Source organism: Chrysemys picta, chromosome 2, assembly GCF_011386835.1.
Source record: "Chrysemys picta bellii isolate R12L10 chromosome 2, ASM1138683v2, whole genome shotgun sequence".
Taxonomy (NCBI): domain Eukaryota; kingdom Metazoa; phylum Chordata; order Testudines; family Emydidae; genus Chrysemys; species Chrysemys picta.
Genome location: NC_088792.1, coordinates 242553834 through 242568028, shown reverse-complemented (window position 1 = coordinate 242568028; position 14195 = coordinate 242553834). Strand labels below are relative to the sequence as shown.

The following is a 14195-nucleotide window of genomic DNA, read 5'->3' as shown; positions in this document are numbered from 1 at the left end:
TTGTGGCCAAAAACCCTGCAGCACTCGCAGTGCCACTAGGAGTAGCTCTGAGTTGCTCAGTGATGAGTCATGGCCACACTTACCTTTGCTGGGGGTGGGGAGTAGTAGCGTTTCCCCAGCAGCCCAGGTGAGGGCTGCTTCCTGCTCCGTGGAGCACTGGCTGGTGACTGATCTCTCCCCCAGGCAGTACTGCCAGCATTATCCCTTGCCACTGCCACTGCCACTCTGGGCAACTGCCTAGTCTGCCTATAGCTAGAGCAGCCTCTGCTCATCCCTCTGCCCCTTTACCAAACTACGGTTCTATTTTAGAACTTCATCCTGCACTTTTCGTAGATTCATAGATTCCAAGGACAGAAGGGACAATTTTGATCATCTAGCCTGTCCTCTTCTACAACACAGGCCACAGAACTTCTCCAAAATAATTCATAGAGCAGATCTATTACAAAAACATCTACTCTTGGTTTAAAACTTGCCAATGATGGAGAATCCACCTCGCTCTTCATACATTGTTCCATTGGTTAATGCCTGCTTTCTCTGTGGGTAAAGGCTGCAGGATCTGACCCAGAGAAAGTGATCTGCTTGATTGGGTCATTTAGACAGAGCCTCTTAAAGGGCTGTGGGAAGATGCATTACCCCTGGAGGAGCACTGAGAAACATTCTGCTGGAGTGGGCATGCTCCTGGGCTGCCAGCTAATAGGGTGCAGCTTTCTTTCCCCCATGTTCCTGCACAGCTGGGCAGCTCTACTGGCTGCTGCATTGGGGGTGGAACCATGGCCATGCCTCCTTCCCTCCCTCAATTGGGCACCAGGCACCCACGAGAATAGAAGGAAGCAGAACCTGTATTACCATGAGCTCAGGGACTTGAATTCTGCATGGTCCATACAAAGGGAGAGAGGCATTGTGACTCTACCCTCTCCCTCGCCTCCGCACATCCACAGAAAAGCAACAGCCCTACAAAAACATGAGATTTAAAGGCCAGATTCTGCCTGGCACTGTTGCAGCTGCAGAGCCTGAGGAAGGGAAGGTTCTAGGGGTCTTCACCACTTTGTGCAGTCCACATAGGTACCAAACCAAACTGCAGACCCTACGCTCCCCAGAGCACAGGAACTGCTCCCCCACCTACCTCCCCTGCAGGAGCACAATGCCCCAAAGGGGCTCGGAGGCAGTGGAACTCCCCCACCCCCACATCAGCAGGCAGCAGAGCTGACTGGATGCAAGATGGGTAACAGGACGCAACCCACAAAAGGGTGCAATAGTGGCACAGTTGAGCTCCAAGTGCTTTTTTACCGTTCTGTTAAATAAAAAACGTGGGCTAGATTCTGGCCCCCACTATGCACCACCAGTGTGGTAAAGAGAGGTTAAAGGGGCTTTAAAGCCCATTTAATCAGCTTCATTACCCTCAGTGTAATGAAATCCCCAACTGCTGAAGCATTGGCACAGCTAACTCCACACCAACACTCTCACAAGCCCCAACATGGGGGAAGGACTGGTGGAAAAGGAAGGTGGCTGGACTGCATTCTTGATCCAGTATCTCCAGCTGCTGAAACAGCTCCTTGGAGGTTGGAGCAGCCAGGCACAAGTAACAACAGTCTTGAGGCTGCTCTAAATTGTGCCGGCAAAATGGCCTTTGACAGCCCTGAGAATCATAAAGCTCCCCTGCCTCACTCAGGTCCTGAGCCAAGGGTCTGTTTAATTCTGAAAATAGAAGTCTTGTGTCAACCAGCCACCCAGCTACGTGTCGTTCCTAACAGCTCCAGTTCTCAGCAAATGCTCTTCATCTTTTGGGTGACTGCACATTTCATACTTCTCGGTATCAAGTCCCAAACACAGAAGGAGGCCAACACCATCAATATAGCTAACAAAGCCACTGCTAAGAGGCAGAGGAGGTCCATATTTTAGCATTGCCTGCTCAGTTGCAGTATGTCTCAGAAACTAATAGGGCACCACAATATTTTAGACGCATTGTACTAAAATAAAGAGTGCCAACTATTGGATGACCTAATATTGCCCAAGACACTTCACTTAGATCCAGTTAACAATATCTACTCCAGACTTATTTTCAACTACTTCGTCTTCGGATTGATCACAAACTAGAGTTGAAAAGCAAATGCTGAAACTGAACCACAAGCTTGGCTGTAGGCATCGAGGCAAATCTGTAGGCTGTCGATAAACTCCAGTTTATTCAGTGGGAAGTACAAGAAACATTGACAACATCTGTTTTTATTTGATAAAATCCTTACAAATATCAAACCACTGTATCCCCTCCACTATTTATTTTCAATGCAGGAAAAACAGCTAAAACTTATTTTATATATGAACACACACAGCAGTAGCCTCATTATTCCTGTCCTCAGGCAAATCAGTTCTTCACGCCCTTTACATAATGTGTAAACTTCATTCATGATGTTCCGCAGCTACTCACACGACAGGGAAACATACCAGATGCAACATCAGATCAAAAAAGAAAGTGAAAAAACACACACGCCAGTAATTATACTCTACACATATACTTGTCATTTGAATGAGACCACACTCAAGTCTTTTTATATCTACCTGGGTCCTCCTGCCTATCCTGGTTAGCGGGGACTGAAAAAAAAGTGCCTGCAGGTTTTACATTTGGCCATTCTTGTCCACAGCTCCTGCTGCTGCATTGGCTCTATTGCTTCTCCCATAGCCAGTTTTCTTTTTCTCACTGCTCAAAATACTGTATTGCAGTGAAAGGACCTGCAGTAACAGAAGCAACTTAAGCTCCCCTTTAGAAGAGGCACTCTACTGGAGTGGAGGAGAGAACAATAAGACTTACTTATCTATCTATCTATCTATCTAAACTAAGCTAAACAACCTATTTATTTATAGAGGAATAGGAGGGACTCAGGAATCTCTGCAAGGTTGGCCTTGCTTGTATGGTATCCCCTCAATTTTCCCCTCCTGGAGGATGGGTCACAGTACCAGTGGAGGAGGCAAGAGGTGCAGCTTACAAAACCTACAGTCCTAGGCATCTTGGAAAAAGAAATAGTTGCATGGAAGGGTGGCTTTCCCTCCATGTGGCTGCTCTGACACTTCCTCCCAATCCTGCAGGAGTTGTGTGGCCACTGGCTGATTCTCCCTTGGCTTCACGGTTACAGCCCTGGAGAGAGTCAGGGGGAGTTACCACCACTTCATGCGGCCTTAAATCCTGATTGGATTTTTGAGCAGAAATCCACAGGCTCAACAGGGACATTGCTGTAGAGAGTGGCTGGTCCTTTGCTCCACTCCCATCAACATCCAGCTCTGTTCTCAAAACAAAGCATGGCACCAACTCCCCAGAAGACCAGTGGAGAAGTGCTGAAGGAAAAGGATTGAGAGGAAAGAGCTACTGAGATTTCAGTTCCCTTTGCTTACAGAAGCAGAAGGAACAGTTTAGGCCATAATTTTCCTATTTTGAGAGCTACAGCTAGTTCACTAAAAACAAAAGAAGAAAATTGCCTTAATAAAAATTACATTCCAATAATGAAAAGCATCTGAGAGAAACACAAGCTCAAGGTGATTCACAGGTAAAGCCTAAGCTTCCAATCCATGGGCACCGTGGGACATCACCCTAATGTGCCCTGTTAACTGGGAATTGTGAATGTGTCAGATCCTTAACTTTATCTAAATGTAGGGGAAATGAAGAGGAGTCCGGTGGCACCTTAAAGACTAATAGATTTATTTGGGCATAAGCTTTCGTGGGTAAAAACCCCACTTGCATCTGAAGAAGTGGGGTTTTTGCCCACGAAAGCTTATGCCCAAATAAATCTGTTAGTCTTTAAGGTGCCACCGGACTCCTCGTTGTTTTTGTGGATACAGACTAACACGGCTACCCCTCTGATAAACATAGAGGGGTTTTGTCATGTGAATTAAATGTAACTTTATCGGCCTCAGCTGTGTCTGACAGAGAGCCCTGAGCATGGGGCAATGCTTCAGCAGGTACATGGAAGCATTACACACCAGAGAAGCACAATATCTTCAGCGTGGGGTGTTCTCTTTTCTGGCAAGGGTGTACAGCATGCTCTGTGTCCCTGGCCAGGAGAGCTGGCTGGTAGGAAGCAGGATGGGGCAAGAGGAGACAGAGCCATCTTCTGAAGTGGCTAGTGCACGTTTGAGTGTTAGGAATGCACTTTAAGCAATATGGGATCATGTCAAATACATTCTACAGACTCATGTTCCAGACCATGCTCACCTGCTGGGTGAGAGATGCAAGGGAGGGAGGCTTCATGCATCCTTCCCCATTGAACACCCCTGTAGGTGCAAGGAACTGTCTTGCTTACATGAGGTGGAATTTGGGCATACAGAATCCATATGATATGATCGCATATTGCTTACTAGCATTGTATTGCTAAACCATGGTGCAATATACCAGCATTCCTATGATGCAGACAAAACAAAGGGATTGTAATACATTCATAGGCACTGACTCCGTGAGTATTCCAGGGTTGGAACACCCAGGGAAAAAAAATTAGTGGGTGCACTGCACCCACCGGCAGCCAGCTCCCTTCGTCCCCTCAGAACCTCCTGTCTGCCTGTGCCCCACTGATCAACTTCTCCCCCTTCCTCCCAGTGCCTCCCACCTGCCACAATCAGCTGTTTTGCAGCATGCAGGAGGCCCTGGGGGAGAGGGGAGGAGCGGAGATGGGGCACACTCGAGGGAGGGGGCAGAACTGAGCGGGAAGAGGTGGGACGGGGGATGTAGTGGGGGCAGGAAGAAGCGGAACAGGGTTTGGGGGAAGGGGTGAGATGGGGGAAGTGCCTGGGGTGTGGGTGGGAAGAGGCGGAGCAGGGGGTTGGGGGAAAGGGTCATGTGGGAGTGGGGCCTGGGGCAGAGCGGGGAGTTGAGCACCCCTGGGGCCTGGAGGAAGTTAATGCCTGTAAATACATTTGTATACTTTGTGGGTTAAATGTCATTAGTGGATATTGTATTTTTTAGTAAATCTATCATGGCGTCCCAGCTTAAACAGGATCACTTTGCTTATGATCAGTAATGAAATCCTACCAACTTTAAATATTAATTTCTCCTTGAAAATTAAAGGAAGAGGCCAGTCTAGTCCCTAAAGAAAGATTTATGGTGTTAAAAAAATGGGCTTAACCCTTCAGGGGGCTATGTATTCTCAACTGCAACTGACATGAAAGGGAGTTGAGGGTGTCCAGTACCTTGCAGGAGTTGCTCAGCACTTTGTAGGATCAGACTCAATATGTAGGATTGCATTCACATGCACAGACTGAAACAAAGTTGTTCAGTAAGCTCTGCTGCAAACACTAACACCACAATGCACACGTACCAATAGAGACAAAACCCATTCACACCAGTTAAAATCGGCCCAAATGCTACAAGTCAGGACATCTTTGTCTTGCTGAAATGACTGCATTGTAACTGAATAATAAAATAATACCTATTCATTAGGCACAAAATATATTATTATTAAAAACTAATTCAGCCTCCTAAGTGGTCTCAGCAGTGGCTGATTCTTGCTTTACTCCTTAATTCCTTCTGACTTCCCGTCCCTTTAAAGGCTGCGGTGGCCGGTAGTTTCTCAGCATGCAGCAGGCTGCCTCTCCCTCAGCAGTACACAGAAGGCTGCGGAATTTGGCTAGCTGCAGATGAAAAGAGGTACAGAGTTCAGCAGAGAATTGTCATGCTAAGGCTAAATGAAGAATTCTAAGTAATAAACATGAACATACTTGTCACCTTTATTTCGCCAAGAAGTGTGGGGATCGTATTGTCTAGAGCACACATGGAATGGCCATTTGGGCATTTCAGCCCTTATTCCTGTTAGCTATTGTTTTTCATTTACATTTTGTGAGTGTTGTTTCAGGCATTGTCTGGGTATAGCATGGTATTCACACTTGATCTTTCCTAACCTGAAGCCTAAAAAGAATTCTCTTTTAAGATTTCTGCACCCTATTTTGCAGTCCGAAGGCCAGCATCATTCCCACTAAGGTTTTTTTTTGGTTTTTTTTTGCAAACGGATTGCCTGGGAGCCAACATGAGCAGGCAAACAAAATCTGATTGTATGCCCTCATGGTGCAGAAATATCACCATCAGTGAAGAATGATGGATGCTGTGCTACAAAACACCTCTTTACCATTTTTTACATCATCTACCTGGCACACAATACAAAGCAAATAATAATTACTAGAGATGAGCCCAAACCAAAATATCTGATCCAAACTTTCTCTCTCTCACACACGCTTACAATTAGGAAATGTTTAAATCTCTATCCAAACTTCACAATTTGGATTTATTTCAACAATAAGGCAAACTGGAACACCCAGCGCAAATAATTATGAGCTGTGAGGGCATTTAGATCTGGATTTGATTCCAGATCTGAACCTTCCTAATCTGACCTATTGTGAATAGTTATTAGTTTTATACACTAGCTTGCTTCAGACTGATTTCCTTTATTTAGTTAACATTAGTAGGGCAGCACAAAAGTCATGATTCTGATAGTGGATATATAGTATGTTATGGCAGGGTCACTGTCCGGGTGGGAAAACAAACTTCCTTCAGAAAACGAGCATCCAAAATAAAGTGGTTATTAAGACAGTTATCTGGGAGAAGCAGCAGAGGGTAGAAAATTGCTGATGACCAGATTTTGTCACTTCCTCACATTGAGTAGAACCTTACTTCTAGTACTCCCATTGATTTCAGTAAGTCACTGCCTTTTGCTTTGGGTTGTGCCTCAGAAGTACAATTTAGCCCTAAGAGAGTAGAGAATCAAGCCCACAGTCAGAGCCCATAAGGCTTCAGGACTGGCCAGGAGAGTCCCATTCTTAGGGTATTTCTACACTTCAGAGACTATACCAGCATAGCCATGTTTTCAGAGCTATGTTGGCATAATCCCTTAGCGTAGATGCAGCCTACACCAAAGGAAGAGATTTTTCCATTGCTGTAGGAACCCCACCTCCTCGAATGATGGGAGCAAGGTTGATGGAAATAGTCTTCTGTCAACACAGATATGTCTACACTGGGGGGTAGGAGGGCATAGCTAAGGTTTTATTTCCAAACCCATGAATGCCATAGCTATGTCCACCTAACCTTTTAGTATGGACCAGGCCTTAGTGTCCCCTCTTAGGCTCCTGAGCTCCATGTTCCCAAGTAGGAAAGAGAGAGAGGCACACTAGGCTGCTTCTCTATCGTTACCGTCTGGATTCTAAGCATAAAGATCCAGCTGCAGGTGAGCCCTCACCACAGAGCTTCCTAGAATTAGGCTGCTTGTCTGTGATCCTAGAAATATGGCTAGAACAGCAGCACTGGGAGAAGATACATAGAGTTAGGGTCACTCTACCCACACCTTTAGGCCACACACTAGGCACAGACCATACTCTGGGGAGCAGGGGAAGCTCCTGGTACAGGGGAGAACCAGAGGGTTACATTGGGGATACTCAAAGTGGGGCTACGGGCAGATGGGGAACTTGGGAGGGGGAAGGAAGAGATGGTGGAGGAACTCAAGAGGGAAGCTAGCTCAGGAGGTGGGGGTGGGGATGGGGATGGAAAGCTAGGGAAAAACTTGAACCGGAGTAGACAGAAATGATGGTGGCAAGGGAGGGAAGAGTATGTAAACGGGGTGGTGATGCTTATGTACTACTTATGCAAAACAGTATAATTTGCATAATACATCCAGATTTCCAAACTCACAGCCTTACCACATATGTCAGTGTTTCAGTTCACAGAATAAAAACAGAAACTACTGACTCATACTTCTTTAATCGCGGTTTAATTGGCAGGACACTTCACTGACAAAACCCAAAGTTAAGAACCTGCACCACTATGCTAATAACATGGCCCGCTCAATTAAGAAAAATGTATCTGCAAATAAATTAATTTTCATAAAGCAATTAATTAACAAAAAAAGTAAAAAACAAAACAACTCTCCCTTTGAAGTTACTACAGTATTCAAAAAATTAAGGCATTTTTTCCATAATGATGTTTCTGGTAACTCACTGGAAGCTTGAAACTGACCTTTGTTTCTTTATTTTTAAAACATTTCCCAAGTGGAAAAGAATAAAATCAATAAAGGAAGAAATTGTATTTTAAGCTTCTAAGAAAAAAATATAAAAATGAAGAGTTAACAATCAAATTGCAAAGTAGTACCAGTCAAAGCATGAACTGTGACTTCCTTTATGTTTGTACAGCACATGGCACGTTGTGGGCACAACTGGAAACAAATAATAGGTAATAACAAACAATTTTTTGTATTTAATTATAGAACATATAAAATATCACATACTGAACAGGATAGATCGAATTTGAAATAATACAGAGTAAGTGTGTTGCATCAGATACTGATATTTCATTCCCTAAAAATGGTATACACATTCCCTGTTCCATGCAACGTTTCACTTTTAAAGAATTTTAACTAGAGATTATGCTAAATCAAAACTTTGGATTTGGGAAGTTCAGGTCTGGATCTGAACTTTGGACAGCAGTAATAATCATCATACTGAATACTTATATAGCACCTTTTCATCTTAAAGAGCTTTACCAAGCCCAGTAAGCATTATGCCTATTTTACAGATGGGGAAGGTGAGCACTGAGTGGGTAAGTGACTTGTTCAAGGCCAGCTGTTCCCAGAGCTCAACATCTCTTGATTCCTTCACAGGTGTCCTATCCACTGAAACACCTGGCTTGCATTTTGATCAAAGATTCAGGCCAGTTCTTATTTCTTCTGAACTGGTTCTTTCATTCTTAGTAAAATGCTAATCAAAGAAAACATTGCACATAAAAAGAAATCTACCCTTCATGTGACCTTTAAACTTCCCAGCTCTTCTTTTGAGTACTTGAACTCTCTTGAGAGATAATGCTTCTAGGTTGAGATCCTGTCCTACTGAAGTCAATGGGAGCTTTGCTTCTGATTTCAGCGGGGCCAGGATTTCACCTTTAGAATCCACCAGCAAAGAGATACCAATCAAACCACACCATTTAAAACTTAGCAACTAGTGGGCCACGCCAAATTCTACCCATCTTAATCACACTGAGTAGCATCGCTCAGTGGGACAATCATACTCCTCTTAATTATAGTTTTGCTAAGGGATTAGTCTGAGCTACAGGATGGCTCAGCGAGGCTATTCATTGGCAAGGTTGGAAGGGTGGCATTATTTGGCCCAGAACAATTAATTTTACTGAGTGAATTATCTATAACATGGAACAGGTAAATATCGAGGTGTGATAAGTCACAAGTTTTTAATATGCCAACTGGAGTAATGATACCCACCAACAGCAGCACTGGTTACCAATTTCTAATGGTAGAAACTGGAAAATCATATTCCCTTTAGCATCTCCACTGCCTAAGAGTATTAACCTCAGTAACCATTGGATGTCACTGTTGGTCTACAAATATACAGCCAGAAGGTCAATTTTACAGCTGTAAGTAACATGAGAAATATAAAGGGCAGTTCCAAGTGGTGTGCTCATCCCTCTCCTACATTCATTTAGCCTGATTGTTAGGAACTAGTTAGTAGTAGTAACTATAGTATTCAGATTGACCAAATTTCATATTCTTAGTATCTAGGAAATGCTCTGTATTTATTCGGCCATTTGCTGAACTGGAATTCTATAATGAATGAGTTAAATGCAAAGAAATAAATGAATAGCAGCATTTTGGAGATGGTAAAAATCTATGGAATGAAATTCAAGTGGTTATTATCATCACCAGAACCTCAAATGAAATTAACTATCAGTTTCTTTCTTGCATTTTTCCCAATTTGTAGCTCCCAAACCATTTTTTTAAAATTTCAAAACATTTTAATAATACTTGATCATTCTGATGGCCAACGGAAGTCAACAAAAATTCATGTTAATTTCACATTTCTCTAGAAACTCAGGACAAAAATGTAAAGCACAAAATTTGGTAGGATAAGAAATTTCATAATTAATTAAATATCTAAAACTATAAATAAAATAGTCTTGGGAGTATCATTATAAACCACAATTCAGTTTTAAAAACATTATATTTGAAGGGTTGGGGGGAATCAAAGTGTACCTGCTCAGAGGAAACACTTATAGGCTCTCTGAGAATTATCCAGATGACACTTTCAAGAAGAGGTGGAACAGTAAGAGAGCCAAGATAAGTCCAGTAGTCCAGAGAGTGAGGAAGCAAACAGGAAGGGTCAAAGTTTGTGAACAGTGCTTGTTTACCCTGGAAAAAGAAGCATGCACATTCTAACCCAGAACCACCACATTTAGCAACCACTTATTATGCAGTCTAGTTAATTTCTTTATAGTGTCAGAACATTTTGTTTATTTAAAAGTGTCAAGCAGGATCTCCCGCACTAATCATACCAAAGGAGAATTATGGAGAGAAAAAACTGTAAGAGATTGTTCCATTGGTGGGGGCAAGGTTTGCATGGCTCTGGAGGATCACAGAGGTACATCTACACAGCTCATGGCAGTGAGCCTCCCAACCTCGGTCCACAGACTTGGCTTGCACTACCGTGCTAAAAATAGCTGTGTAGATGTTGCAGCTTAGGCTCTGAAACCTAGGGAGGGGAGTGGGCCAGAGCCACCCATGTGAAGGTCCTGTGCCTCTATAGCAGATCTACCCCTAGTGTTCCTTCTGGTGACAGTAGGGTTCCACTGAAGCCATGCTACCAGGCACTCCTGTTGACTACAAATAGCCCAGTGATGGGGGCTCTGACATAAAAATAATACAACATCTGGATGTATTCTCCTTTGCTTGGAATGTCTGGAGTGCTGGTGGGATGGCAAGCTGTGTCTTCTCCAGCCTGACACCAGCCCACTCACGCCTCCCTGGCCCACTGATCCATGCCCTCCCACCCCATGTGGATTTTTGGACCAAGAGAGAGGCCTCTGCAGGGTTTGGTGTCACAGAGATAACTGCCCCCCTCACATATGGAGGGCCAATTAATGCATGCAAGGCCACTCCATGTTCTGATTGAAGGGGACACGATCCTCTTCTCCCCCCATAAAACAAGTGAGAAAATATGTCTCGATTCCCCATATTCTTGGGGGGGGAAAAACTCCACTAAAATAAAATGTGCAATTATCCAATGTCAGTGATCTTGATGATAAAGTTATTTGTCAGGGATTAAATTATTACAGCTAATTAATGATCTTCCCCTGTCCCGCCGCATTGTACAACAAAATAATTACAATGTGCTGGTTTGCGTCTGACTTTATCCAGCAAAAGTGCCCCTAAACTGCCCCACATCAGAGCTAATCCTTGTTTACCAGCTGTAAATACCTAAGGAATGTGAATGTGAAGCATGGAAGAAAAAGAACAGCAGCAGAAGTACTGGAGAATTTTAGGAGAATTACTTTACCTTGGCTCTAATGGCATCTAAACGGTCAGTAATTTTCTTCAGCTGAGAGTTACATTCACCAATCTGTAAAGGCAAATAGTCCAAGATCATACTCTCGAGGGAAGAATATGCATTCACTTTCCACTTATTAATGTTTAATTTTAAAGTTTTTCACATAGGCCCTGATCCTTCACCAAGTGAAGTTAATGGTAAAACTCTGATAAACATCAATGGATGCAGTATCAGGCCATTATTAATTAAAACAACCTGGAACAAATGCTGATTATTCAGAAAGAGGGATGTCATTCACTTTGATGAGACTATTTTTTCGTTAGCTGCATCAGTCTGGGGAGTTGATTTTATTTTTAGTTCACTTTTTGTAGCAGTAGAATAAAAGCTAGTTTTCTTAACAATGTTTTATAGAGGAACTGTAAGAACCTCAGGCTGTATACATGATGTGAATAAATTAGTCTACAGCCTTTTTAAGCTTAAGTTCCTTAAAGCACACTGGAAAATTCACGAACATGACTCTTCTGTGTGATTCGTGCAGAATCAGGTTTCTCAGCAATGTTCATTGGGTCAGGAAGGTGTACACTGGGAAGGTGACAACACATATAAAGGAGTGGCTCATGAAAAGAGTACTTTGTAATTAGTTGGCAAGAGTGGGATAAGTTCAACATGAACAAGCAGCACAAAACACGTCAAGGATCCCTGATGACACTGATCTCCGCAGCATGACAGCTGTAACATAGTCACAGAAGTGAAATTCACCTGTCAGCACAGGAACCAAAGGCTCCAGAGGAAGCAGAACCATTGTAGTTACATAGTGTGGGAGGAAAGTGGGGAGAAGGCAGCTGTGCAGCAGCCCTCCAGATCCCTGATATCAAGCAAAGCTTGGTTTGCATTTGCTTGGCAAAGACAGGGTGTGTGTCTGTGGTGTAGCCAGGGGTCCTGCAATTATGTGGATGCAAAGGCCACAAAATCCTGTCAACAGCAAGGGTCATAAGCACTGCTCCAAACCAGGGCAATAACATTTCCAAAAGTGGCAGTGGCCATCACCGTATTAACTTGACACTGAAGTAGGGGCTACTGAGCTGCCCGGTACCCTGTCCTCTAATCACAGGTTAAGTTTTTTGTGTCCTCTACGTGGCTCCTTGCACAAAGTCAGTGAGGCTGTGGGAAGGGGTGGTTTCTTTTATCCTAGAATGAGCAGGTTATCAAGTGTATAAGGCACAATCTTGTTCAGAGATTTTAAGGAAATCCTCTAATGTGTGTTTTCCTCTTTAGACAGAAAAGAAGCAATTCACCATTGGAACAAACAGCTAAGGGAAGTGGTGAATTCTCCATCTCTTGATATCTTCAAATCAAGACTAGTGCTTTCTGGAAGATATGCTTTAGAAAAAACACATGTTATTGGGTCATACAGAAGTGCCTGGGTGAATTTAATGGCTTGTGATATACAGGAGGTCAGACTAGATGATCTAATGGTCCCTTCTGGTCTTAAACGCTATGAATTTTGGTGTCTTCCAGGTGGTGCAGCAATCTACTATTACAAACACATTAAAAATTAGGCATGTGGGTTTTGCCTTCATATTTTTGCTGCTGCAGAATTATGGGTAAAGGGATATTTGCTACAGAATAACAGTTTTGTTGTTTAAGCTTATAACACAGATTTATTAAAAGGGATAAAGCGATCGTTGCTTACCTTTAGAAATACTGCCATGACAGCTAATCCATCCCGCTGCCGAGCAGCCTCAACAAAAGTGGAATATTTGTCCGAGTTCCAGTGAACCACATGAAGCTGAAAGGCAAAAGCACAAATAGTGTCAATTCCCACTGAACTGGTGCAATTACAATTAACATGCAATTGTACTAGTGTTGAGGTTTCTACTTCACCTGTTTATATTCAGACGCATTCAATTTTCCAGCTGCATATATTTATGTTTATTGAAATCTGGAAATATATAATCATACAAAGGGCAACAACAAGCACTGATGTGGCTGGGATTTGAACAGATATGAAAATGGCACAATTAACAGTGTTTTTACATTCCAGGTACAGCAGTTACTATTAAAAGTCAAAATTTAGCAACAGTTACCACCATCTGAAATACTGTGGATACTCACTGTTCTAAATATTGGAAAGTACTGCAATTTCATAGGCCAAAATTTTCAAACATTGAAGGCTAAAATTAGGCTCTTAAATCCACATTTAGTAGAGCTGGTAAAAATAAGTGGTGGAATAAAATTATGCAAATTTCATCAGCATTTTCCCCTCCCCTGCCCCATTTCCTCAGTCAAAATTTCAGCAAAACATTGATCAGCTTTACAGCTGATCGTGAAATGAGGAGGGGGATGAGAAATGAAATTTTCACAAAAAAAATCTCCCTCCTCCCCTCTTTTTTCTCAAAATTAAATTTTTTTATGAAATTTTTTCAAAGAAAACTTGAAGTTTGGGGGAAAAATTACCAGCTTTTGGATTTAGGCATCTAAATAAAAGTGGCCTGATCTTCAGAGGTGCTGAGCACCTGCATTTCCAATTGATTTCTGACTGGGAATGTTTTGTGGTAGATTTGTAATGAGCAACTCCTCGCTTGTTTGATGTGTAATTGCTTGGAAGCTCCACGCAGACTGGTCCAAAGTTTGGAAGATCCACTCTGGCCAGTCCTAGGATTGCCATGATTTGGCCAGGTAAACAACAAAGTGATCTTTGCCCCAGTGCCCTCCAACCCCTCCCACCAAGCCATGCTCCCCAAAATCATGTTCGTATTCCCCTGTCAGGAGTCCTCAAGTCTCTGCAGAAGGAGCTAAGTCACAGAGTCACAGAGTCAGATGTCTCTCCTCCCTTGTTCAGAGTACTGCTGTTCTCGGCACTACCATGCTGTTGAGTGTAGACAAAGTAATTCTTATATAGCACTTAT

General features: G+C 43.0%; 1 protein-coding gene across 8 annotated transcripts in view; it reads right to left on the bottom strand.

Annotated features, from left to right (window-relative positions):
* Positions 1–5492: 5492 nt before the first annotated feature.
* LOC101939562 (carbonic anhydrase 13) overlaps positions 5493–14195 on the bottom strand; it is a 30876-nt gene continuing 22173 nt past the window's right edge. For 7 of the 8 annotated variants that reach the window (XM_005299391.4, XM_065585844.1, XM_065585845.1 and 4 more), the window contains 4 exons: positions 12980–13075; positions 11296–11358; positions 9996–10151; positions 5493–5607 (listed from right to left, as the gene is read on the bottom strand). In XM_005299391.4, the coding sequence (XP_005299448.1) occupies positions 5494–5607; positions 9996–10151; positions 11296–11358; positions 12980–13075 (429 nt within the window). In that variant the 3' untranslated portion in view covers position 5493. The remainder of the gene's footprint in view (positions 5608–9995; positions 10152–11295; positions 11359–12979; positions 13076–14195) is intronic. The other variant, XM_065585846.1, reaches the window with a different exon arrangement.